At 42.5% G+C, this 25,723-nt stretch overlaps 1 protein-coding gene across 1 annotated transcript in view; it reads left to right on the forward strand.

Moving 5' to 3' along the window:
• Positions 1-21,032, forward strand: part of PPARG (peroxisome proliferator activated receptor gamma) — a 58,761-nt gene extending 37,729 nt beyond the window's left edge. The window contains exons 5-7 of the mRNA XM_044451435.1: positions 7,316-7,515; positions 13,456-13,906; positions 20,577-21,032. Of these exons, the coding sequence (XP_044307370.1) occupies positions 7,316-7,515; positions 13,456-13,906; positions 20,577-20,824 (899 nt within the window). The 3' untranslated portion in view covers positions 20,825-21,032. The remainder of the gene's footprint in view (positions 1-7,315; positions 7,516-13,455; positions 13,907-20,576) is intronic.
• Positions 21,033-25,723: the final 4,691 nt, after the last annotated feature.

Genomic DNA, 25,723 nt, shown 5'->3' on the forward strand with positions numbered 1-25,723 from the left:
CTGAAAAATACAATGTGTGAAGAGGAGTTCACACAGATGAATAGCTACCATGTGAGCTTCTCGAATGTAGGAATGGAGTGGGAAAAGTGTGTGCCTGCACTTGCCGCTTCTTTAATGCCTTCCTGCTGTGATTATTGGCCTCACACAGTACTAGTTTGCACACTGGCTCAGTCAGAAAGCTCCTCCTGGAAAGTAGCATAAAGCTGCTCTTCTTGCAAAGCAGCTGGAAGAGGTCTGGAAGTATCAACAAGATGGTGACTGGTGTTTTGTTTGCTGTATCTGTTGTACACAAGAAGTGCTTATCATTCTTTGCTCCCATTGCTGCCGCCGCCGCACTTGCTCTTCTGCATTATCTTTTGCTGGACTGTAGTGCATTTAGAACTAAGTTGCATCGTTCCATTTCCAAGGTATACATGAAAGTGCTGTACAGTTTTTGTCATGATGATCTAGCTGTGATCTGTTCTCTCTTCACTTTCTCTGTAATCATTTAAATGTACCTTTTTCTGGCTGGCCTTTTATAAGAGTTCTTGTTTCCACAAGTCCTCATTTCTGGAAAAAGATGGCCACAGTTAAGTTGGTTTTGACACTGAGGTACAGGCTATGCATAGCCACCAGGCAATGTCATTTCAAAAACTTTCATGTTATCTAAGTTACACTTTCCCTCTACACCTCTAATCCTGTTACCTTCTTTTCCATTGCTGTGTTTCCTTCTTAGTGCCCTAGCTTTTGCTTGCTTGGTTATTTGCATACTAACATAGTCATTCAGATTATATCATTATTTGGCTCACCCATCTCATGACCCTTTTGGTTTCTGACTCATTTGTTCTGTGTCATAGAAAATACAGTGCAAAAGATAGGGGAATACACAGATGAACATGAAGTAATTGCTTCACAGAGGGGTAAGGACCACAAGCACCATATATATTCCATATACATTAAGGCAAGAGACAACCCCGTGTGTCACAGCCCTTCTGTCTGAGGTGATGGGGTCAGGATTTGTAGATCCATTACTATTGGTGATTGCTTCTGGTTTTGTCAGAAATAGAGACCCTGGAATGGGAGTGTATTTGGTGGCAGGAGAGAGGTCAAAAATGAGCTATAGGCTCATCTTGCCAAGACTGAGGAAAGACAGAACTTTATACCAAAGTGGTATCAAATTGTCCTTTGGGCATCACTTGACCTCCCAGGACAGAGGAATTATGGGCTGTGATGTTGAAAACACCATAGCAGGAACTGCTTCTTATATTCTTGTCTGTACTGTGCTGTCTTTCACACTGTGTTGTGGTTGTGCTATTACCCATCCTTGCAGCACAGTATGGCAAGGCAGTAAACATGTCCTCAGGTATCACCTGCTTGCTTTGGTAATACAGAGAAGCATTTTCTTCTCATCTCAAGAAAAATAATGTTGCTTCATTTGTCCTCACCAATGATACCACACAGCCAAATTTCACTGGCTACATTAGCACTGTGGTGTCATCACACACACATTAAAAAACCTCAGAATGAATAAGTGGCATTGTAAAGGGGCAGAAGAATACAAGAGCTATAAAAGAAACAAGAAAGGGACATGGCTATGTTTGGGCTTTCCCCAAAGCCCTCTTTGACTTACCTTGCAATTTTAGTCAGTGAAAAATTGGTAAAGCTCTGACTTTACTATGCTTATGTTTCCTCCATATATGTGGCTTATGTTTCCCGCCTAAGTTAATTCCTCACCACAGACATACAATTTTGCCTAATTCTTATACAGTGGGGTATTATAATGCAAAAATGATACTTCTAGTAGTACTCTGCTTTGGGTGAGGGAAAACTTTCAGCATGGAAGTAGGAGCAGATATGTTGCTTAACTCCTTTCTTACTCAATTTTTTTCTTGCTACCACTCCTCTAAGTCACTTTTCTTCTTCCACAAGATGGTAGACTTGGGTTTAGAGCAGTATGTGGTACATTTGGCCCATTGGGGTTTAAAAGAATGTGTTTGTGTATAACATACAGTTTTGCACTGACATATCTCAACAGGCTATCTGAAGGACTTCAAAGGCTGGTACTGGACAATTTAAAGACATTCTCCTGTATACTTTAAGCTTATCTTATAAATTCATGTGAAAATACTCAGTATCAGAATTCCAGAGAGAACCAATTCGAATGAAGATTTTGTAGACTCTCTTTTGGCAAAGACAAATGAAAACAGGAATAGAATGTCATAACATAGAGACTTATGTAATTCAAAGGGTAAAGAATTGCAGACATGACTGGGAAAATAACTTCTCTGTGGTTTTTGTTATTTTCAGTATAAAATTTAGTTTACTGACGCCAAAGGAAATCTTAACTTGTGATGCTAATACCAACAAATAAATTGTTATGAGAAATGTTTTCTCAGACCAGTACTGCTTTTATTTTAAGAACAAAAATCTTACTTTCAAAACATTTTTCTCAAGTATCTTATAGAAATATACTTTAGTAACAATTTCAAATGAGTACTAGATCATTCCAGTTTTTTCTGATGAATGTCACGCTTCCTACTGGGAGTAGGTACAATAATAAACACAACACTCATTGGAAAGATCTGGCAGTTGTTATCACATCACCGCCCAAGGGGCATGATCTACCAAAACTTGTGGCTGTGGTAGGTCCCTATATTTCCGTTTGGATTGTGAATCTGGGGAGATTGTCTGCAATGTGGGCGAGCGTGAGCTGGTTGCTGGCAACAGAGTATGTTTCCCTTAGATAGGAGCATCATTGTCGTCATCCTTACGTTCCTGCCCTGTTCCATAGATCTTTGAACCATGTCAGTGTGATCTGCGAATTCATCAGTAGGAGACTAACATTGCACACATGTCTGTGCAAGTTCATCCTAATTAGTATATTAGCTTTCAGGGCAGAACAGGGATTAACTTTGTCATGCTTCCCAGGAGGAAACTGGAAGTTGTGAAAGCAGTGGGGCTGCTGCCAAAAACAGAAACCCCGTATCAAGTTCCCCCACCTCCATTTCCCTGTAATCTATAGTACAACCTTAACCTGTGTTGTGTCATCATCGCAGTATTTGTTTCCTTGTCCCTACATGCTGTTGGTGGTGGGGCAGGAAGAAAGGCAGCTTAATGATAATGGGGAAAGTTCTGTTATACAGGTTCAACTATGGAACTCATTTCCACAAGATGAATTGATGGCCACCAGTTTAGACAGCTTTAAAGTGGGATAGACAGATTCATAAAAGGCAAGGCTCAATGGCCGCTTGTCCTGTCAGCTCTATGCTGCACCCAGTAGCAGAGGCAGTGTGTCTGCGGACACCTGTTCCTGGAGAACATGGGCAGGAGGTTGCAGAAGTACTCCTGTCCTGCTTATAAGTCCCAGTGAACAGCTGGTTGGCCGCTGTGTGAACAGAGCACTGGATGAGATGGATTCATGGTCTGCTCTAGCATGATTATTTTTATGTTCCCAGGTGGGGAAGGAAAGAGCTCAGCACGGTATGCCAATTTCAGCCACAGGCCTGTGCCTTTTATAACATCAGATTCCACCCTCAGGGACAGAAAAATGTGCCTCCTGGTTCCCATCCTTACTAATCATTTAGCAACCTGACCTTCAGGTTTTTCTCATGTGCTTCTAGTTTAGTGCATATTTTGTTTGGAAGAAGCACGGTATAAATTGCTTGTGGCTTTTCAGAGTTTCAGAAATACTGATAGGCAGATGCTACTTCGGCTTTTCAGCACAAGAAGAACCAGCAGTACTATAGCAAAGGGACAGCTACCAACTCTTAAAGATCCGCTCCCTGCCAGTAGCATGACCCAAGGGTTAAATCCATTAGCTTTTCTGAAATACCATAATGGAAGGACTGCTAATTATTGACAGAAATAAAGATTTTCAAGAATAGTTTTAATCAATGAAAAGTTCTGAAGACCTTTCAACTGCATTGTGGTTCTTATTGGTTCTTACTCATTTCCCTAATCAATTAACCTGAGTAGATTGCTGAAAACAACCACATCAGTTTTTTAATCTGATATGAAGACTACATGTCTAATGTCTAATGTTTCAGACATGATAATGTTCCAGACAACCCTAACTAGGTTGTCTGAAACTCCCATTAGTTCCCTTTCTTGTTGGCTCCAATTCCTGTGACTGGGGAAAGAAAACTGCATGACAAGGAATTGCAACATGTGCCAACCTCCAGTGCTTGTGCACTAATCACTTTATTGCACTGATCATTGCACTAATCATTGAAGGTATTGTGTGCTTTGCTGGGAGTTTATTGCAGGCAAATATGGTAGAGTTGCATAGGAACACAAGAATTGTCAGTTGTCTGCTTTGTTGCGAGCGATAAAGTTTGGTGAGCATGGAATTGTCCTGAGGAAATGAAGACTATAAATAATACAGTCACCATCTGTAGGGAGCACAAAGCTTTTCAGAGTCATAGAACCAAGGAAGGTAGGTAATTCATGCCCCTCCAGTTATTTAGGTTGATGGAAGTTGTAGGCCAAAATACCTGGAGGGCTACAGGTTGCTTACTCCTAGAATAAGTTTTGAGCCCGAAAAGAGTATGACTTTATCCTAGATCATACATAACCACCATATACACTTCTGAGAATTGGGAGTTTGGGAATTCCACATCAGGCCCTAATCACATGAATCAGAAACCATGTGAGGTCTCTGCCTAAAAAGAAGTGTTGGAAAATCACAGAGACTTCACAAAATGGACATCATGATGGAGGCCAAAGCACCTTCATAGCGTAATGTGAAGGGGGGGCATCCCTAACTTCTCCACAATGCTTGAAAACAGTATTTTAATATTTTAAACCTGCCAGCAACTGGATATGCACATTTTTTCTCATTACCTTTTCTCTGTAGCAAGATAATAATCAAGGCTGTAATCCCAGTATCCCTAGGAAAAATCAACAAAATTTAGCAAAGGGTTGATTTGCTTGACAAACATGATGCAAAACCACTGCATAGTGTCAATGAAGGAAATAATGCAAGATAGTCTTTCTATTTTTCCCCTTCAATGTGTGAAGCTTTTTTCAGTTGCATTACAAACCTCTCCCCATAGTCACCATCGTGGCACTTTAGTATGACTGAGAACAATATGACTTTAACCAGTGCCAATGTACTCTTGCTGGAATTAAATAACTTCTGTTGATCTTTTTCTTTCATGATGGATCTCCAATAATGTTTTGCATGCGAGGGTGTGTTCTGCTTTGTTCTGTAAAAGAATACTGCGCGAGAACAATTAGTGTGTATGCTTGGTGCTTTCTGTCTGAAGAGGAAATGGTATCCCAAATAAACTGTCCTTCCAGAGTTCAAAAGGCCCAAGATGTCTGAGTCACATAAGAGGCAAGCTATGGAAAGCTTTCCCAATATCAGACAAATTTCAAATGCATGCAAATTATGAATAAACACAATTAGACCAGAAGGACTTTCTTCCCTTGCCCTGAGAACTGTTGCTTTGAGTTGAGTCACACTGTACTTGGCAGCAAGTATGTACTGTAGCTCAGAATTGATTATAGGAATTTCACTGATCCTGTAGCAGTATATGTAAAATCAGTGGGCTCTGTGAGCAAGAGTGACTCACGCTACCATCTACAAAGGAATTAATTGACTGTAGATAAAGGACCGGATGTGGACTTGCGTGCCATTTCTGATGTAGCAACTACACATCAGAAAAGAACAAGAGCAACCTGTTCAGATGATGGCATTATATGCATGCAAACGCTATAGTTAATGTTAAGAGGTTCTAAGATTTGTGGGAGAGCATTTTTCCCAAAGACAAAAAGTGGGCAGTGTGACGAGAATCTCTCACTAGCAACTGTTGGTGGCAACTATGTAAATACACATACTGTCTCTGTGGGAGGGAAAAATTATACTGCAGGTTAAAGTCCAAAATAAGTATCAGTAAGGAATTATTCAAACATTTCTATAGGAAGAAATAGTAGATGGAATACAGTAGTCCCCCGAAATTCACGGGGGTTATGTTCCTAGAGCACCCGCGAATTGTGAAAAACCACGAAGGCAGTGTAGGCGGGGGGCGCAGGCCGGGGGGCAGGTGCATGCGCGTGGTGAGGCAGGGGCAGAGATGGGCACGCGCAGAGATCGTTTTCTCCGAGTGAGTCCAAACCAATCTCCTTGCTAGCAATGCTTACTCACAAGGCAATCAGCTTGGACTCACTCAGCGAAAACGATCTCCTTACGAGCAAGCCGCCACACGGAATATTCCGCAAAAGACTGAGGCCACGAATGCTGAACCGCGACTTCTCATGGGTATACTGTATTTTCAGGAAGCAGCCTAAATTTGCACTTTACTAAGTGGTCATTGGTTTCCTGCATCCTTTCTGGGCAGACAACATCATAAAGGATGGCTACAAAAGAGACCTAACATGAGAGAAGTAGGCTGGTCCCCACTTACAAGTCACTGGAAGTTACATATGATGGAGATGCGGAACAAATCAGGCCCCTCTTTGCAATTATAAAGCCAGCATTGATCGGTTGAGCAATCAACTACTCAATGACTTCCATGTGGGTTTTTTTAATTTGTTGTTGTTTGTTTCTTTTTGTCTTGCAATCAAAATCTATTCACAGGTGAGAGGAAAATGCTATTTCTGACCCAGAAACACAGTGTAACCAAGTGTGAGCCAAGTATTTGCATAACAGGAAAGATCTAGGAATCCCAAAATAAATGCCCCTGCTTTGGCTATACAGGGACAGAGTGCCAAGTGGCTGTGCAGGGCACAGGGAAATGAGAAGGGAAAGCTGAGATAAGAATATTATGAAAAGCGGATTGCACACCGTGATTCTTTCTCTCCCTGCCCCATATTCTTTCCAGGGACTCCGATCTTTTCCTCTTAAGGTTCAAAGTGGTTTAAATGCATTTACCGGTATTTATATTACTGATGATTGACAGTTCCACTTTATACAGTAGTCCTGCTTTGCTTTCTCCTACTTCCCACATTTTGGGTTTAGTCCAAAACCACCAAGATGAGAATGCAAGAAACGATCACATAGGCATGACACTAGTCAAGCTCTGTGGTTTCCAGCAAAGTATTTCTGAAATCTCCCGGGGAACCTCATAATTTATCCATTTGTTGTAAAACTGCAGACCAGTGTCACAGAGCCCAGATGCTACCATCATTGTCTCTTTTACAGGATCAGTTGCTGCCTGCACAGTTTATGGCTTTACGGCTCATCTGTTTCCCTTATGCTTAGTGCATTTTTACCATCAAAATTCCATTCTGTGAAGCAGGGAAATGCAGTGGGAAAAAGTCGTTACAGCGGCAGGTATCTGTGCTAGGCTCATCTTGTTAGTGTTGTAACATCTTCCTTTCCTTCACTCTTCAGCTATCAGGTTCGGGCGAATGCCACAGGCAGAGAAGGAGAAGCTGCTGGCGGAGATTTCAAGTGACATCGACCAGCTGAACCCCGAGTCTGCTGATCTGCGAGCCCTTGCCAAGCTCTTGTATGATTCATACATCAAGTCCTTCCCTCTGACCAAAGCCAAGGCGAGGGCAATCTTGACAGGAAAGACAACAGACAAATCAGTTAGTTCCCGCTATTTCTATTCTCTTCTTCAAGCAAATGATTTACCATACTGAAGAGTGTGGCAAAGCGGGGGGGGGGGGGGGGTGTAGGTGATCTTTTTTTTTTTTTTAAGTCTGCGTTTGGCAGTTGCAGATTCCAAGTCATGGCTAAAACACAGGAAATGTTTTTAGATAGGATAAGTAAACATTATTTGAAATAACCTAATAAAATATTTGAATCCAGTACAAGAATGTGAAGGTCAGCATAACCTTTCTGAATTTGTCAAGCCCCACGTCTTCCTGCACCGTCACCTCTTTTCCATAGGTTATCTCCCACAATATCCAGTGGGGTTATCTGTTAGAGAATAAGCTGTAATACCCACCGCAAGCATCCTGGCCGCGATCTACCACATAGGATAGCTGGGTCCCTGAAGATCCATTTTTGGGCAGTTACAGCTTCTGGTTCTATTTTCTTCTAATTCACCGTGGTCCATACACCAGTCTCTGCAGAGTGTGGCACTTCATAGTAAAATGTGGTGGCCATTTTTCTGCTCAGATGGTGAGCTCAGATCAGCTCATCTGTTTTCCATGCTGAAAAGAAAATGTTATTTTATTTACAAAACCCCTTTGTGAATAGGGAACATCCACATGCTGTGTGAGCTGCGGATCTACATGTGTTCCCACAGGCATATGCCGCTTCTGGGTGCCCTTGTGGCTTCACTCTAGACATCAAAGCCATGCTCAGCCCTTCATGACATAGAGCCTCACTGCCATTATAATGAGAGTTCTGGCATTTAACTGAACTAGCTCAATGAATTAAAAAGAAATTAGAGCATAAACTACTGTTTGGACAGAAAAAAAGCCCTAACATTTGAGGCACTCCTCAGACAGTCACTAAAAAAAGTTTCCCTGATTAATCAGGGAACAGATTTATTTTGCAAGTTGATCCAGCAGCTCCTCTCCTACTCTCCACAGAAAGAGACTGAAGACTGTTGAGTAGGTTTTCAGGGGATGGGGAACCCAAGAGTGTCCCTGTTTCATGGACAAAACTCCCCACAGTTGAGGTCAGTTGTTTTCCCCATTATTTTTTAACGCAGCTGCAGATGGCAAGCACAGTCCTGAACAAGAGCCATTTGCCTTTCTCTCTCACACACAAGAGATGCTGCCTACTCTACTGCACGCATGATGTTGGAGCTGGGATTCCCCGCTCGGACTGCCCCCCCCCCCCGCCCTTCCCAGCCAGTATGGAAAGAACTGTGCTGACCACTTTTCTCAGGACACAAAAGTCCGGGGGGGGGGGGGCGGGGAGAGACCAGCACCACCGAAATGCACTGCATCCTGGCAGTGTCCAGCCTCTTGCCCATAATATTGCATTGCCGTCAAAATCAGCCATCTAGCCATTTTGCAGGGCAGGGAAACTGTGGAAGTGCCCTGTGTCTCCTGCTTTGTGTAGGATGCCCATAAGCCTCAAGTTCAGAGCATTGCACCCTAAAAAGATGAAGCAAATATCCTATGATTACATGATTAAAATGCATCTGAATTTCAGCCCTAGTGAAACTGTATGAGGAAAATCCTTGCAAGTAAGGAAATGCTGACAAAGAATGGAGACAATTGAATTGGAGGTCATCAGTTTTCATCAGGTTTAGAAAATGTTTCTCTTTGGGCAGCTGTATTTGCCTATTATTTAGAAATAATGTGGAATTTGAGTTTGCCATTAATTCTGTTTACTGAATATCCTGCCATATTTAAGTTGCTGTGTAAAAGAAGTAAATAATACCATACTATGATGACTTTGAAAAAGATTGTGGAAATATCAATAAGGACCAACAAATGTTATCCTTGCCTAAGCTAAAATATAGCATAGCATAATTTCTCTGGTTATCTGCAAAATCTCGGTTCTCCTGTTTACCATCCTGGGTGCTAATTTTATTCTGATTAAATTATTAGCCTTATACTTTTACTCTGCCTCTCTTACTACTAATGGCAATATATAATTAGCACATCCATAAATATCAGCCATTCCTTAAAAGATATTCTGTATTATGCCAGCATAATTTGCATTTCCTTTCAAAATGTGATGCAGAAAGGATTGGCTTACCACCTGAAAACATTTTGATGAAGTATTTGGGTTTTATTTGTATGAGGAGGAACCCCTCATATTTGATGTGATGTGTCTGTTTTGAACATGAGTTAGCTTTGTCCACAGGAAGCCACTTTGAGGTATATTCACACATGAGGCTTAAAACAGCTTGGGCTTCACACTTGAAACCTGAGTAACCATAGAACTCTTTCACATATAAATGCCTCAGTTCAGGATGATTTATAACAAGGAGACCCTGTGGGCTGCATCTAGTCCCTCCTACCAGCACCCTGTTCTAGTCCCTCCTATCCCACTGCCCCCTCTTAAAAGAAAAAATAAATAACTAGTGGAAAGAGTGCCCAAATTTAGCTTGGTTCTAAGCTACATTTGCTTAGAACTCTATCACTGCTACAGAGAGTCACCAAAATTGCATTTAACTTGAAAAATAAAACCATTCCAGTGCTATTGAGTGGTTTGCTGCTGAAACCCTGTGGATTGCAGCCCATACTTTAAAAGTCTCTAATCCTCTGAAATCTGCACCCTGGTCTATAAAGTATGCAGTAAGGACTGGGTTGCACTCTTGTGAGCAAAGGAATTAAATACATTGCCTACAGCTGGGCAAAATGGGAGAGCAGAGATTTTGGCTTCTGGACACAGAGGTCCTAACAGTGCCAGTCAGAAGGCAGTAATTCTCTCTTTTCATCCTTCATAGAGGTCTTTCTGTGGTAAGCAAAAGAAGCAACAGCAATGGGAAGTGATGGGAAAGAGGTGTTACAGATGGAAAAACCCACCCGCCCCCCAGTAAAATTCTGTGTTTTAGAAATTGCAGGATAAAAGCCTCACTCGAGAACACCCATATTTTTGACTGCTCTCAGATAGATCAGATATATAGATAAACTGTGCAAAAGAAATGTAAAAGCATGCACTGTGTGAAAAAGTACATTTATGCATACCATTTATATTACTCTGAATCACCTTAACAGAATTATCAAACACTATAATTTTTATACACTATCAAACACATTATATACTGTCAAGAATTATATAGAATGTTGCTGATTTTCTTATGCTTCTTCATTTTTCCAATAAGTTATGATAATCTGTGCACAGAATTGGTCCTCAACATGTTTTATTATGCCACTATTTATTAGACAATAGAATGCATTCTGTATTTCAACTCCTTAAGATTCCAGAGGCTAAAACCAAGCACTTTTACCTAAGTGTTTTAGAAATCAAGCTCTTAAATATAAATGGCAGTTCTTTGTACATCTGAATAGCATTGCCCTTCAGTGTAATAGGCACAATCCAACCAAAGTTGAGTACTTCCTTTGCACTAAACTTTGAATCTGTGGAATAATTAAGCACAAGATTAAATCTCTCAGGCTGAAATAAACAGGATTTAAAAGTGCTTAACACTGGATACATTCTGGCCAATGTATATGTATTAATTGGACCTAAGCATAGTATACAATTCTCCAGCTCAAATCTGTAGTGGCAAAAATTCAAATGAAGAATTTAGGCTTAGCTGCAAGGAGACTGATTTATTGTGTGGCTGTGAGACTATAAGACTCTAGTCTCCAAGCTGTAGATAATCCAGATCCATTCATCAGATTATTGACAGTCTTGCTCTTGTTTAAAAGGAGAGTTTCTAGACCACACGGTCAATAGCACAAAGCGTGAAGTACGTATCTAAAGTTAGACTAAAGGGGGTCCAGGAGCAGTGTACAGTAGCAAACTGATGACCTTTTTCAGGTCTTCATAGTTCTGAGGTCCATATATACCATGTGTTCTCAATTCATTGCCTGCTGCCTTCCATCCATCCACTGGTTTCATTCTCTATTCTCTGCACTATTGTACCTTTATGCCGATTGATCTGATTTCCTAAGCTTGAATAAACTGGTAGTATTCCTCCTGTTGTTGGATTTATTATTACAATTTTTAACCCATCTGATTCAGAAAGTAATGCCATCATAAGCGACAAGCCAGTAAATGCTGTTTGAACTATAATATGGGGTAATTTTAAGTTAACGAATTAGCTGAACCCGGGTTATTAAGTCAGCTTGCCCAGGTTAGTGTACTTCTCCATTGCATAATATTCTGCCCAACTAACCCCAGAAGCACGTTGTTTGAGATGATAGTGACTTGTCTGTGACCAGCTTGGGCTCCTTGTATCTTAGGCCCATAATACTACCACTACCCCAAACCAGCTCAAGTCAGATATAGGTACAGTCATATCTTAAAATCCAGATAAATTCGTATTAGCATATTTTTGTATTCCTTAATTCTGCTTTTAGATTGCTGGGTTACCGAACTTGGGGTGGGGGAATATATTTTTCATTTACCCACCTGAGGAACTCGGAGTAACATACAAGATGCCAAAAATCCTTTGTTATATGAATGTATTTCCACTCACACAATGGGAGACCGACTTTCTTTCCTTTTTGACCCAAATGCATGTTTGCTGAATCTGTTCTGGTGGACTCCCCTGCTGCCTGAAACAATTTTGTGGCTGCAAAGCAGAGGGGAAGTTGAGTTCCCAGATTTTCTAGCCCTTATCCTAACAATTGCACAACACATCGGTTCTCTGATTTGCAGCAATCTAACAACCCTGCTTACTGCCAGGTAGAGCAAAAAGAAGTAGGTGCTCAATGTTATATCAAAATATTATCACAGTTTGTGATGTAGTACAAGTATATTAGCTTTTAGTTCTTCTTTTCTCTATCTTACATATGTATTTGCTGTGTGGAATACCTTTAAGGTGCAATCCTGTGCATGTTTAGACAGGAAAGGTGCCTTCAGCTCCCAGCGTATTCCAGCCAACTTTTCTCTGTCTAAACACAAATAGTACTCTGCTCTTAGACAGTATTCCTAAGTAGCAAATAGTCTGACAACTGTAGCCCAAATTCAGTGTATAAGTTTGGAGGTTTTGCTATGCCATTATAGTTATTTCTGCAACATTTTCAAAAGATTTCTGTGGTAGGTTTTGGGGAATGTGCCAGAGAATATGTGTGGTGAGCTAAGCCAAACTAGGTGAATTGGACCTTGGAAGTGACATTGGGACATTTTAAATACCCTGTTAACGTACTGTTTATGCAATTTATATAGCATACACTCATGTGACACTGCTTGTTTCTGAGCATTCAAGGACCAAGTACTAGGATAGGGTTTAGCAGTATAAAACTGTATATGGAAAGTAACTCCTTGTAAAATTACCGTGCTTTCCCAATCATATGTGTATAAGCCCTGATGTTACTGCAATCAGAGTAAATGTACTCATTCAGTAAATAATGAGTTAAACTTTTATTATGATCTGTACTGTATGGACTTTGTGCTCTAAAAAGTCAAAATGTTTTCTATGGACACAATTTAAAGTTATGTTCCTCCTTTTAATTGTGGTCACATGTGCATTACATGTAAATGATTAGTAGGTAATGCTCAAGTAGTTTGAGCAGCCTAAAATTACTATGTAACCAGCTTTTTTGTGTGGAATGTACAGCATTCACTGGCCATGGCAAAATACATTCTTAAGTTACAGAGTCCAATTCAGCTTCTCCACAGTGAAAATCAGTTTGTTTTCATGACTGAATTGTGGAACTGCCTTTCTCTAAAAGCTTGATCCCCTTACAAATATGGGAAAACACTATGGCCTGACTTGCCCACCTTGTAGATGGTTTACACATCCTAACACTGCCCCACTTTCATTGCTCTCAGACGCTTGTAATTCCTAAAATTGGGTAATTAGGTATTACTCATTTTCTGTCAACTTTTTCCTGTTCTTAAACCATGATTCATCATCCTCAGTGTCCATGTATTTTGTTTCAGTAGTACAGTGTGCTTCATACAGGAAAGACGCCTAAAGTCATTTGCATTGTTTTTTTCAGCCATTTGTCATTTATGACATGAATTCCTTAATGATGGGAGAAGATCAGATCAAGTGCAAACATTTGGCCCCCATGCAAGAGCAGAACAAAGAGGTGGCCATCCGCATCTTCCAGCGATGTCAGTTTCGCTCAGTGGAGGCTGTTCAGGAGATCACAGAATTTGCCAAAAACATTCCAGGCTTTGTGAATCTAGACCTGAATGACCAAGTAACGCTTCTGAAATATGGTGTCCATGAGATCATCTATACACTCCTGGCCTCCATGATGAACAAAGATGGTGTTCTCATATCCGACGGACAAGGATTCATGACTCGGGAGTTCCTGAAGAGTCTCCGGAAACCCTTTTGTGACTTTATGGAGCCCAAGTTTGAGTTTGCTGTCAAATTCAATGCACTGGAATTAGATGACAGCGATCTGGCAATATTTATAGCTGTCATTATTCTCAGTGGAGGTAAGTCTGACAGTAAAAACATGGTTATCCTTGGGCTAGAATGAACTTTGAAGCAGGAATGCACAAGGGATGACCCTCCAAGCCAAATTCAGCATTCCAGCCATGTCTTTTGGAGCCTCCAGGGGCTTCATAACATTCCTGGTTTTGTAGTCCCAGGCAGGACATGAAAATGGGGGTTGCTGAATCCCTGGCATGCCGCCTTCAGTGGCTCACAAGATGGATCCAGTCTGCTGGATCACAAATTGAGTGGACCTGCCTTGAGTGTATCATAATGCACTCCACCGAGGAGGCGCCCGTCTTCTGGGGTCTGATTTACGTGATATATTCCTTTAGTTAAAAAGAGGCCACCATGGATAGAAGAGTAATTGAAAGGAACTACCCCCCTCTCCCCGTGGCATGCATGATGCAACTTCTGGCTTGATGTGCAATTCATAGGGAGAAAGGGAAGGAGCAGCAAGCCAGATATTGCAAACACTCTTGGGGCCACTTTTGGCAGTCACTGAAATGTCTGTATAAGGGTGTAGAAATAAATTAAGCTTCTGTCCATTAAGTATCTGCCTCTTAACTGCATATGAAATGTGCAGTTGGGAGGTTCCTGAGAGGTTATAAGCATCTTTCCTGGCAGTGGCTGCTGGAAAGAAAACCGGGTACCTTGGGATCTGTGTGCAGCTGCACTGGGTGCTGAGTCACGGAAGTGCATGTTCCCCACTTGGGCTGCAGTCTGCTGGCACGTGGAGGTTGTCCAGGTGGACGTGGGAAACTCAGAGCCCCAGCTCCAACCTCGGAAAAGGGCTCTAAGGTTAGAGCTGGGGTGCCATGTGTGGACACCCTCCTTCTACCCTTGCAGCTGGTGTGGCTCTTTCTGTGGAAGCTGCCCCTCTGAGTCACAACTGTGCCTTTTCAGCCAGGGGTGCAGGAGGCTCCTCTGGGCCGTGCCTTCACCTCACAAGCAGCACCGACACATCCGCTGTCTAAGTATTTCGGCAGTGAGGGAGTGCGGATGCAACCCTGGCCTCCACACTCCTGCCTTCCATGGATTGCCCATAGCTCTCCACATTGCATGGGGCCCTTCGTACCCTGGATTGATGCCACCCATATGTGCTTTTCTCTGGATCCTCCCGGACTGGAAGGTGCATAAGAGCTCATTGCTGCTTGAGCAACAAGATTTTCCTGAGCTCTGGTTACTGTTGTGTTCCCGCATCCTTGATTGCCCTTTAATCCTGCTTTGAGTTGCTTCTCGGTCCAGTCTCCTGGCTTACCCTCCAGTATTAATGTACGCTTCGGCCTGACCAACCGTTTCATTCCTGGGTCATATCAGCCTGCTAGATTTGGCACAGCCCTGACACTTCCATTAGCAATACAGCATACAACGCTTCCTCGTGCCAGGCCAGAGCATCTGTCTGTTTAGCTCAGTACTGTCTTCTCCGGCTGGCAGTAGCTCTCCAAGAACTCCAGAAGAACTCTTTCACATCATCAGCTCCCCATCCTTTGGGTTGGTTTGGTTTCTTTGTTTTTAACTGGAGCTGGTAGGAGCTGAACCTGGGACTGTGTGTGTGTAGAGCAGGAACCTTTCCCCAGAAGTAGGACCAGGCTTTTCAAGTGCAGATACTCACTGTGTGCATGTCTTCCAGATGCCTGCCACTGTGCACTGAAGCGAGTTGCAGCAGCTTGTTGCCACCTGCGTGGCTTCAGCGCTGCCTCTCCAAGCAACCCCAAAGCTCATCATTCCACCTCCCTCCCCGACTCATTTTCCCAGCTGCGTTTGCTGCTTTGCATGATTTGACATCTGCCAGATTTAAAGAGACTTAATTATTAGTTGTCACTTTGTTCCCATTCACTTGAAATTGCAGCTCAGTGACATGTTTTTATTAGACTAACTCAAGTCATACTCGGCATGTACACATTCTGTCAGAATGTCTTTCCTTGAGGAAGGTTTTGGAACAAATTGATCCCCGAAGGCTTTGAATTAACCAAAAAAAGGCTAGTAGGATACCAGTTAGATTTCTTTGATAACTGCACAGAAATGTTTCAAGCGTAAAATAGCTTTTTAAAATATAATTCTTGGGAGATTTTCCCTATATTAATGAAAACCTTAAAAATGAGAAGCAGATTGTTAACTCCTTTATTCTTACTTGTACAAGTATCCAATCTGTAACTGTAAACTTGAGAAACATTTTGTTTTCGGTTACAGAAAATATGGTGAACATGTTAAATAGTGACTCCCAGGAGAACCAAAAAGAAGACATAATTTTGCCCACTATTTGCATATGCTCGTGTATATGTTTAGATGCAAATATAGCAATAACAACTATAAGTGTTATAGAATTACCATCTGTCTCTTCATAATGTAAAAGACTGACTAGGTGACCTCTGTGCCTGCTCATTCTTCTACAAAGGTACTAATTATTGATAGGTAGCTCACATGCCCCCAATCCCCACCCGTAAGAATTTTTAGTTTGACTTTAAACCCTGTTTGGGCAGGATAGATCCCCCAAGAGAAGATGTCCTCTGCCAGGTCTCCAGCTATAGAGAAGACTACCTTTTCCATAATAAGGCACTTAGCCACCCTAGAAGGGAGCCTTCTGTCCGCAGGCAGCCTATACTGGATCCAGCCTAACATATACTTTTTATTGATTCTGCTTATCACATTTTTACAATAGTTTCTGAACTCTGAACTGTGTCATTTTAGAGGTATATTTCGCACAAGGTGAAAAAGAGCCTTCATTAAGAAAAATAAAAGCCAAGCAGTTTCTCTCTCACACACACGCTTCTGTCTCCTGAAAATGTGCTCTTTTGATCTCTTTGCAACAGTAAAGCACATTTTAATCATGCATACAGCCAGAGTTAATTTCTTTGGACTCAGGACCTGATTTGTGGTTACACTCATTAAAGCAAAGCACACAACTGCTGAGTCATACCGGCCCTGTGATAAGCCTCCTCAGCCCAGTGCCTGCGCTTGCTCCAACGACTTTCAGTAGCAATTGCTTTTAGAGATAAGAAATGCACAGGAATTTTGCATGTGTACATAAAACATAAAATCATCCATATGAACAATTCATAAGTGAACAATTAACAGAAAATACGGTTAACTTTGAGAATATTGAAGAATAAAAAGGGCTTTGGAAAAAGCATCCAAGTGAACCTTCGCATCAGGTTCATTTCAGCTTCAGACCCATCATTTGAGCTTTATTATTAAAGCTGTCACATCACTTGTAATGTTCTAGGAGTCATTTTAAGGTTTATGTTGGTATTCTAAAGTCCATGGCCTTGAAATGAAGTGCAGCAGGCTTTTAAAGGCACCCAGAAGTTCATCCCTTGGTACCTCCATGTGAATGGAATGCTGGACTGGGAAAACCTTCCTCCGATTCAACATGGCTCCTCTTAGGACTGGTCAGACAGTCTTTAGAAAACAGCATGTTTGCACGTAAGCATTCCAGCAGACCTTTTCAAATTCCAGTTCTGTCTTGTGATTTCAGGAAAATAAAATTCAGACAAGAGGCTATATCCCACCTTTGCCTAACTTGTCTTTGCCATTGCAGCAGGCCCATTCTAAATAGGACTGATCTTGGACTTCCACCAAATGACTCCCACCACTACCAGTCATAAGTTGTGGGGCAGCTCTTCTGTTTTTATTGTTTAACAGATTGTTTTATGGGAAGGAAAAAGACCTGATTAACAGGGAAACTTAGTAGGGTTAGCAGTAGAAGACACTGCTGTCCAGTCCCCCTGGAAAATTCCAGGAATGCAGCAGGTCAATCACATGCCCCATCTGGAAGCAACTTTAGAAAGGACTTGGCATTAGCATTATTAAGCACAAAATCCTATACATGTTTAAATGGAAAAAAGGGCCACAGCTCCCAGCTAGTTGGCTTGGGGTTGAGATTAGGGTTTGAGAGCAGTAGGCCATTTTTTCCTGAAGAAACCTTAAGGTGGCTGTCCTCTAATCACCTATGAGTAAGCACCTCTGAACTCAGTGGGACTTACTTCAGAGTAGGCAGGTATCGGACTGTACTGCTAAATACAAGCTGGTGGGAATGGAGGAGGCAGCCTGCAGGCTTGCTTGAATTGCCTCTGACTGCATGGTGAGTCATAGCCAGATGTTCAGTGGAAGCCTGCAGATTGGCAGTAAGCTGTTTAAAGCAATGCTGCCCCCAAAACACCATATCAGTAACCTCTCTAAAATATTAAGAGCTGCCACATTACATATTTGAGCAGCTGCTTACTGTATTGTCTGATATGTAACAGCTAGATTTAGAGACCCTTTGGATCACTGCATCTGGGTTAGGCTGACGCTGCATCAGCAAACTTCCCCTCATGCGACATGGTTCCTCTTTCTCTTGGCCCCCCTCTGTCACGGGGGGGTGTTTTGGGAGGACTCTTTGAGGTGAGGGGACTGCAGGGGGGAACCCGTTCGACTGGCACTGCCCGTTCCAATAGCTACAATCTGTTACGGCTAACTTCAGAAATGGCGTTGGTGCTCATATGTGGGCCTATTCCTCCTTGGATGGCTTTTCTGCTTGCATTTTGTCTTCATATTCCCAAACTTTTCTTACTCATGATATGGCTAATCTCACCTGGCAAAGAACAAATTGATAGCCACCCCAAGACTGGCAGTCCTGCTCAGGGGAGGTGATTTCGGGGGTAGGGATTTCATCATAAAGGTTTCTATAAAGAATTGTTGAGGGGACATATTTTGCTGTGCATTACTGTCTGGGCAGTCACAACTGTTATGCTTGTGAAAGTCACAATGCTAAAGAGACATCAAACATACCCAGTCTTGATTTATGGAATGTTCTTTTTACATCAGCCTGCCTCCATCCCTTTTTGGATCCGATTATAAATCCTCACAAGAGCTAGTTCAGCCCAGTCTTCTCCTAAGAGATATAGCTGAGATCTGCTTGCTGGCTTCTGTATTTTTATTTTACTTCTTCCATCCATACAACATGGTATACCCTTCAGAAAATCACATTGGTTGCTATTTTTCATAAGAAAAACTCATTATATTTAAAATAGTTAATGGTATGAAATTTCTTGCTGTAAATTCTCTTACCTGAAGTTCAACTGGGGTACATGATTAATTGATCTAGACGTTTGTTGTCCAGTTCTCAACAAGTTTAATTAAAGGACAGAGAAATGGTTTTTTTCACAACCAGAAGTCTGATATCCCTTCACAAGTCTGGTTCACAGTGAAAAAAGGGAACTTGACATTTCATAACCTTGAGCTTCATATCACCCTTGCAGTCATACTTTTCCAATCTCAACCCACTTCCCTCTCATCCAAGAAATTAGTGATGTGGTTATTTGTGCTGTGAGAATAGTGCTCACTTCTTTATAGTTACTAAGTGCTATAGGTATCAAGCTTTCTCATTCAGGTCCTGAAGGTATACATCCTGGAAAACTATAAAGTAGATTATTAAGCTAAGTCAGTCGAACCCACCCAGACAGGACTATGTATTTTCCTATCTGCACCTAATAGAAACAGAGCGAGTCAGAAGGGGCCTCTAATAATAATAATAATAATCTAGTCTGACCCCCAGCTCCAGCCAACTCTGCTAATGACATGCCTACCATGTGCATTGAACACTCTCACCAAAGTGAACCATGGAAACCCATTCCATACCCTAGGGGTCCTATTTCCTATCTGCACCTAATGCCATCCCCCAAAGCAATCAAAGTGGGTTGAAGCACCTTAAATAGATTACACCCAGCCATTTAGTTGGATGGCCTAGCAGTAGTTTTACTGGTTAACTTTGGCTTTGCAGTATGCTTGCAGAGAATTCTGTTCTCAAGATGTCACTTCATGTTGGCAAGTGAGTTCCAGAAGTTATATATTAGCAGGAGAGGCAGCGATAAGTCACATGTCAAGATGTGAACATTTTGCACAATTATCAGCAGCATTGTGTCATGTTTTCAGCTGATGTGCAAGCGGGAGAAGAATGAGCAGAAGCAATTCCAAGGGGCTCACCTGAGCATCTCTACTCAGGTGTGGGCCTGTGCCAGGTACCAATCAAGCCTTTCTTTGAACCGACCCATGTGAAATGTGGGGTCTTCACTAGGAATTGCCCCTGAGAGCTGCCTCAGGGAATGCACGGGGCCCCTCCCCACCTCCCAAGAGCTGCTTCAGGAGGAACATACTTCTCACCCAAGGACAGAACCCAAACCTGAATGGGCACCAGCTGGTTATGGTTCTGAGCCTGGTGCAGCATGCTGGTCAAGGAGACTGAACTAGGACATCCACTCCATTAGCAAGCCTTCCTTGTTGCTTGCGGATCGCCTTGTGAACCACAGCCCCTCTCCTGCATGTGGCAGGCCACGCTTCCACAGGAGGCAGAGTTGATGCAAGAAGCAGCACATACATACCAGACTGAAAATGTATTTTAAGTATCCATTGGAAGACATAGCAACCTTTCTTTCCTTATTATTTGCCTTCATTTTTACTCCAGAGTAGGAGCAGGGGGAGGCTCAGATCTTAACGCACCTCCACTCACGCTCTAGGGTCCAGATTCTGATCAATTCATATGCTTACTTAAGAGTAAAAATTAGACATGGGGAAACAACTGCTATATTTATGGTAATGTCTGTATTGGCCATGACATTTTGCTGTAAAGCCACTACAAATTAATGTGAATTTCTATCTTTAAAATAATTAAACTTATTTGTCAATTTTTAGATCGCCCTGGATTACTGAATGTGAAGCCCATTGAAGATATTCAAGACAATTTGCTGCAAGCTTTAGAACTCCAGTTAAAGCTGAATCACCCGGAGTCGTCACAGCTGTTTGCAAAATTGTTGCAGAAAATGACAGACCTCAGACAAATTGTAACAGAACATGTGCAGCTGTTGCAAATTATAAAGAAAACGGAGACAGATATGAGCCTTCATCCACTCCTGCAAGAAATTTACAAGGACTTATATTAAGGGCCATAGAATGTTTAATCCATTGGCATCATGTCTGTTCCTCAAATTGCACTATTTCTTTGAGAGGGAAACTATTACATACCAAAGAAATTACTGTGAAGAAAACATTTAATAAGAGACAGAGCTTTACTATTACAGATCTATTTTATGCATATTGTTTATAAAGACACATTTACATTTACTTTTAATATTAAAAATGTCTATCTCATCAGATTGTTGGCAGTGTTTTCCAGATTAACTCTTTTTGCCTTATTCCATAAACCAGAATTGCTTATTCAATCTGATTCAGAAATACTGTTGATGGTGCAGTTAAAAATTCAGCTTTACAATAATAGTAAAAAGATATCCACTGGCCTACCTGCCTGGGGAAGATTTCTGGATGGATTATGTAACTATGTAGTGATCGGCAGCCCACAATCACACGGCACTGCATCACTCCAGAAGGTTCCAGTCAGGTCTGGTTGGTCGGTTGGTTGGTTTGTTTTACCAGGTTTTAATTATTGCTACATTTGTATGTAATTCAAGGAGCTCGGGGCACCTGGTGAGGCTTTATATTGCTTTATCTTTGGATAGGGTGGCTCATTCTTGCTTTTTGAGTGCGGATTCCAGCTCCCAGCTTCACAGGCGAGACGAATTGCCAGCTCCCCCACCCCGCTGAGCTGCCGTTAGCATGGAACCAGAATGTTAGATCTGCTTCTGGGTTTGCCCAGAGATTTCAACATGGGTGGAACAGAGGTTAGCAGGAGGTGTGCTCTTTTGAATCCTGGCAAAGCTGCCGGTGTGACCACTTCAGGGGATTGCCGCGAGCAAACTGAGTGCTGAGAAGCAGGAGGGAGTTTTATGAGGGCAGATTGCGCATGTTTTCGACTACGCTGTTCAGGTCAGGCACGTGGTATTTACTGAGTGGCAAGCTGGGACAAGAGAAGGCTTAGCTATTCGGGATGGTGAAAGAAGGGGAATATTTCTGCACTGGAATGCGCATGTGACAGTTACTGTATGTTTAGTAGCCTGGATGGAAAAGCCCCTTTTTTGTTATTCAGAAAGTTTGCCCATCGCCACTCCACTTCCCACCCCAGCCATAAGGTGCTTCTGCTCTTCTGGCTTTAGAAGAGACTGTTGGACAGAGAGCTTGGGAAGCTGAGCTAAACCTGAACTCCAGGAAGGAGCACAACCCTCTCACTCAAACTATTTGTAAAGCAATTCAGGAGACTTTCCTGTTGGTGTTGAAAGAAAAATATAAGGAGGGTCATGCTGCATCTGAGCAAGGTCCACCTAGTACAGCAGAACAGCCCAACAGTTTCCTGTGAGAAAACCCACAAGTAGGATGTGAGTCCCACACCTCCCTCCTGTAGTTAGCATACTGGATGAGCTCACATGGCATAATAAGCCATGCTGGCTTGCAAGTCGGAGTGGCTTTCTCATGTTGTCTGGCAAACCACAATCTAGTTCAGACAACATGGCAAGCTGTTCTTAGCTTATAAATCAACATGGCTTGTGTTGTATGCAACTAACCAAAGCCTGAGGCTGGAAGCATCAGAGAATCATCAGGACTGGCAGCCTTTGATACTCCTACCCTCCAGGAATCTGATACTCCAATCCCCATTTAAACCATCTGTACAGTGATGGGTGGCCTTCACTGTATCTTGTGAACATGAATTCCATAGCTTAATGATCCACTGTGTTAAGATGGAATTCCTTTTATCTGCCCTGAGTCCTGGACCACTCATGAGTCCGATATTAAGAGCAGGGGAGAATTTTTTTCTCCCTATCTCTCTTGACAGCATGCAAGGCCCATCTCAGGTCTCCCCTTACTTTTTTCTGAGTTCCATTGTATTTTTACTTGTACAGACAGTACTATCTGAATGGGAAGCAAGATTTAAGTTGGACCCACAGCACCAGTGAACATGGATTTCCTCGCTCCCTCCTCAGGACAGCCTCTCCAGTTCCTCAAAAATGCTACACAGAGGTCCTGCTGACTGGGGTGAGCTGTGGCATATCCCCCAAAATCAGATGGAGGAACCTTCCAGGAATGGACTTCTTTCTCTTGTGAAAGGCACACTCTGGAGCCATAGCTGGTCTTAGCTTCACAGTTACTAACCCATGAAGGATGCATTGTGCTTGGTAGATGAGCACCCTGAGCGAAGCACTGGCTCAGGGAAGTTGCGCACAGTGAGTGCAAGCAATACCTAATGCACACAGGGCACACATTCATGCACACATCTGTCTGTACTTCCTGGTGGTGTCTCCAGGGCTGGGCCAGCAGCAGCTCCCCAAGCTCCTGGCAGAAGCCCAGATCCTGCTCTCTAATACTCTTTAATCAGAGCAGTGTCAGCTGGTGAAGAAGTGTGGCAGGTGTGGTCAGCAGCTTCGGGCATCAGGGGCCCACACAGGGCATTCCTGGCCAGTCAGTTGCCCTGAGCCTGCACAGGGCTAACTCGCTGCTCCCTGCCTCAAACACCATCCTGCTATTTCCGCAGCCCCTAGCAGCTGCTGCTTATGGTCCAGTGCACTCGTTCACCCACTGATGGTGCAGGTGATGCACTGAACTTGAGTCTTCATGTATCCCAAGGCTGTACTCTGCTACTGGGCTCTGAGCCCTTCCTAAATGATGGATCAAAGCCACACGAGGCAGGTGGTGGGCAGGCAGGCACTGCATCATGTTGTCAGGTCAGGGCAATGGATGGCCAGGGGCATCAAGGGAGTGAAGCTGAGCCAATACAACTGCCTGTTCGAAGCATCCAGCCCTCTTCCAGAGGCGGACTCTGTTTCTTGTCCAAACCAAAGGTCACTGTGCCCTGTAGCCCTGAGGTTGTATCTTTGACAGGAGCCAATTGCTAACATTAGCTCAATAGTGGCTGCAGTAGCAGTTGGTTGGGTTTAGCAATGTGTTTCTTGTCGTAAAGAAACACGTGTTCAAACATACATGGCAAAAGAAGTTGAATAGTTGGTCTTCTACTATTCAATGGCAATATCGGATGAATGGATTTTTATCATTTCTGGAGGGGCAGCCGCATTAGTCTGTTGCACCAAAAGCAGCAATGAGTCTTATGGCCACATTTATTGTGGCACAAGGTTTTATATAATCCACACAAGCTTATATTAGGGTAAATGTTTTAGTAGCACCTAATCCAAAAGACTCTTTGTGGCTACTCATATTTGCTCATTCTTTTCCCACTTGCTATGGCTAGTTGAGGAAATAGGAGGTACTAAAACATTGAAGGGTTAGATGAGGAATTCTGGACCAGGAAAGGACAACTACCCAAAGCAAAATGCTATTATTGATTTCCTTTTTAAAGCTGTGGGGAATTGCTTCTGTTCAGCATGCATCAATCTTGAATTTGAACCAGTTCTTAAGGTTCAAAATGAGAAAAAAATGTACATTTTTTAAAGCATGGGGTAAGCAAGAGTCATCTTCAAGTTTAGGCAACTGGGGGCACAATCCAGTGCTCCTCACTCTTGATGCAAGCAAGCCTCTGAACGCAGCCGGTGCACAGGGCAAGATGCAGCCATGGAGCTCTTTGCCCCCACTGCAGCCCATGTCCTGCGCGTCATCCCAACAAACATTGTCAGTTGCCTTGAAGAAGCAGCAGGAAGGGAGACCAAGAGTGACTGGGTGCTGTGTGGCTGGAACATAAGCCCTTGGCCCCACTCGCCTCTTTCCCTTCCCTCAGAAGCCAGGTTGCAACCACGGAGAAGGAGCCAAGGTGCCCTTTCCCCACTGGCTGCTAGACCTTGCACCTGGGACTCTGCCACCAATCCCACCCTGCTGCCACTCAGATATACTGGGAGGCGCCCTTCGTATACTGCTAAAAAAAAGGGCTATCCCCAAACTTTTGTCTTGATGCTTTGAGCTTTCTTGTAAATGCTCCAGAAAACAGACACTGAACTGTTCTGAAAGCCTGAAGCAGCAATATGTGTAAATTGTAAGTCATAAAATACAACAGATAAATTGATGTTTGACATGGGAACAGAGGAGTTTCACAGTGGACGTTTACTGTGTACTCCATTTAGACCATCTAATCACAACAAGGAACTGAAAACATTTGCTAAAATTCCAAGTGATTTCTCATGTGAATTATTATCATAATTCTGGTTTGAGTTTAAATATATTCTGTTTCTATGGGATTTTATTCATTAAAAAAGCTTACTCGTGTCAGTTTATAAGTAGGTTGTGTTATTTTCAGAACCTCCAGGGCTTTGGTGAAAATGTTCCAAGTCATAAATCTTGAGCTGCTTTTTGATCATGAGAGGAACCAAAAAGCATTGTATAGCTTGCAATTAACTGGTTGTGTGTGTGTGTGTGGTTCTTGTCTTTTAAGGAAACCTTCCTGTGGGTCTGCCATATTGTGGCAGTACACAGAATGACTAAGGGGAACAATTCCACTTACATGTTTTGCATTGTCTTAATTATTGCCTTGTTTATTCCAGAAGAATAAATATTTCATAAAAATGACAGGCTGGGATCCTGAGAAGGGCAGTGTGTGCTCTCTTCTCCGGGCTCTTGAAAAAACAGTTTCAGAATCTAAATGTCCATGATATTCAGCCTTTTTAACAAGTCAGACATAAATCACATGATCACAACAGTATTTTTTTATTCCCTGGCTGTTGTTGTTTTCCACAAGAGTGAATATTAGCAGCCTGTATTTTTAATGTGCATTTCTTCTAATCTGCTGATCTGGAGGGAGAGAGAGAGCAGAGGAGCAGCTCCATCCCAGAATCAGCCCCCTTGTTCTTTTCTAGGCTTGTAATAAATTCCTACTGTCTTTGCCCCATGCAGTACTTCTACTGCACCTTGACAAACCATGTTATACACTTGGTTTAAAACAAGGTTCTAGTCCTCACACTATTAAAAAGATGATGGGATCATGTCTCAAAGATTTCTGGACATTTCAAATAACA

The sequence above is a fragment of the Varanus komodoensis genome, unplaced genomic scaffold (genome assembly GCF_004798865.1).
Source record: "Varanus komodoensis strain SLA01 unplaced genomic scaffold, ASM479886v1 scaffold6_2, whole genome shotgun sequence".
In the NCBI taxonomy this organism is placed as follows: domain Eukaryota; kingdom Metazoa; phylum Chordata; class Lepidosauria; order Squamata; family Varanidae; genus Varanus; species Varanus komodoensis.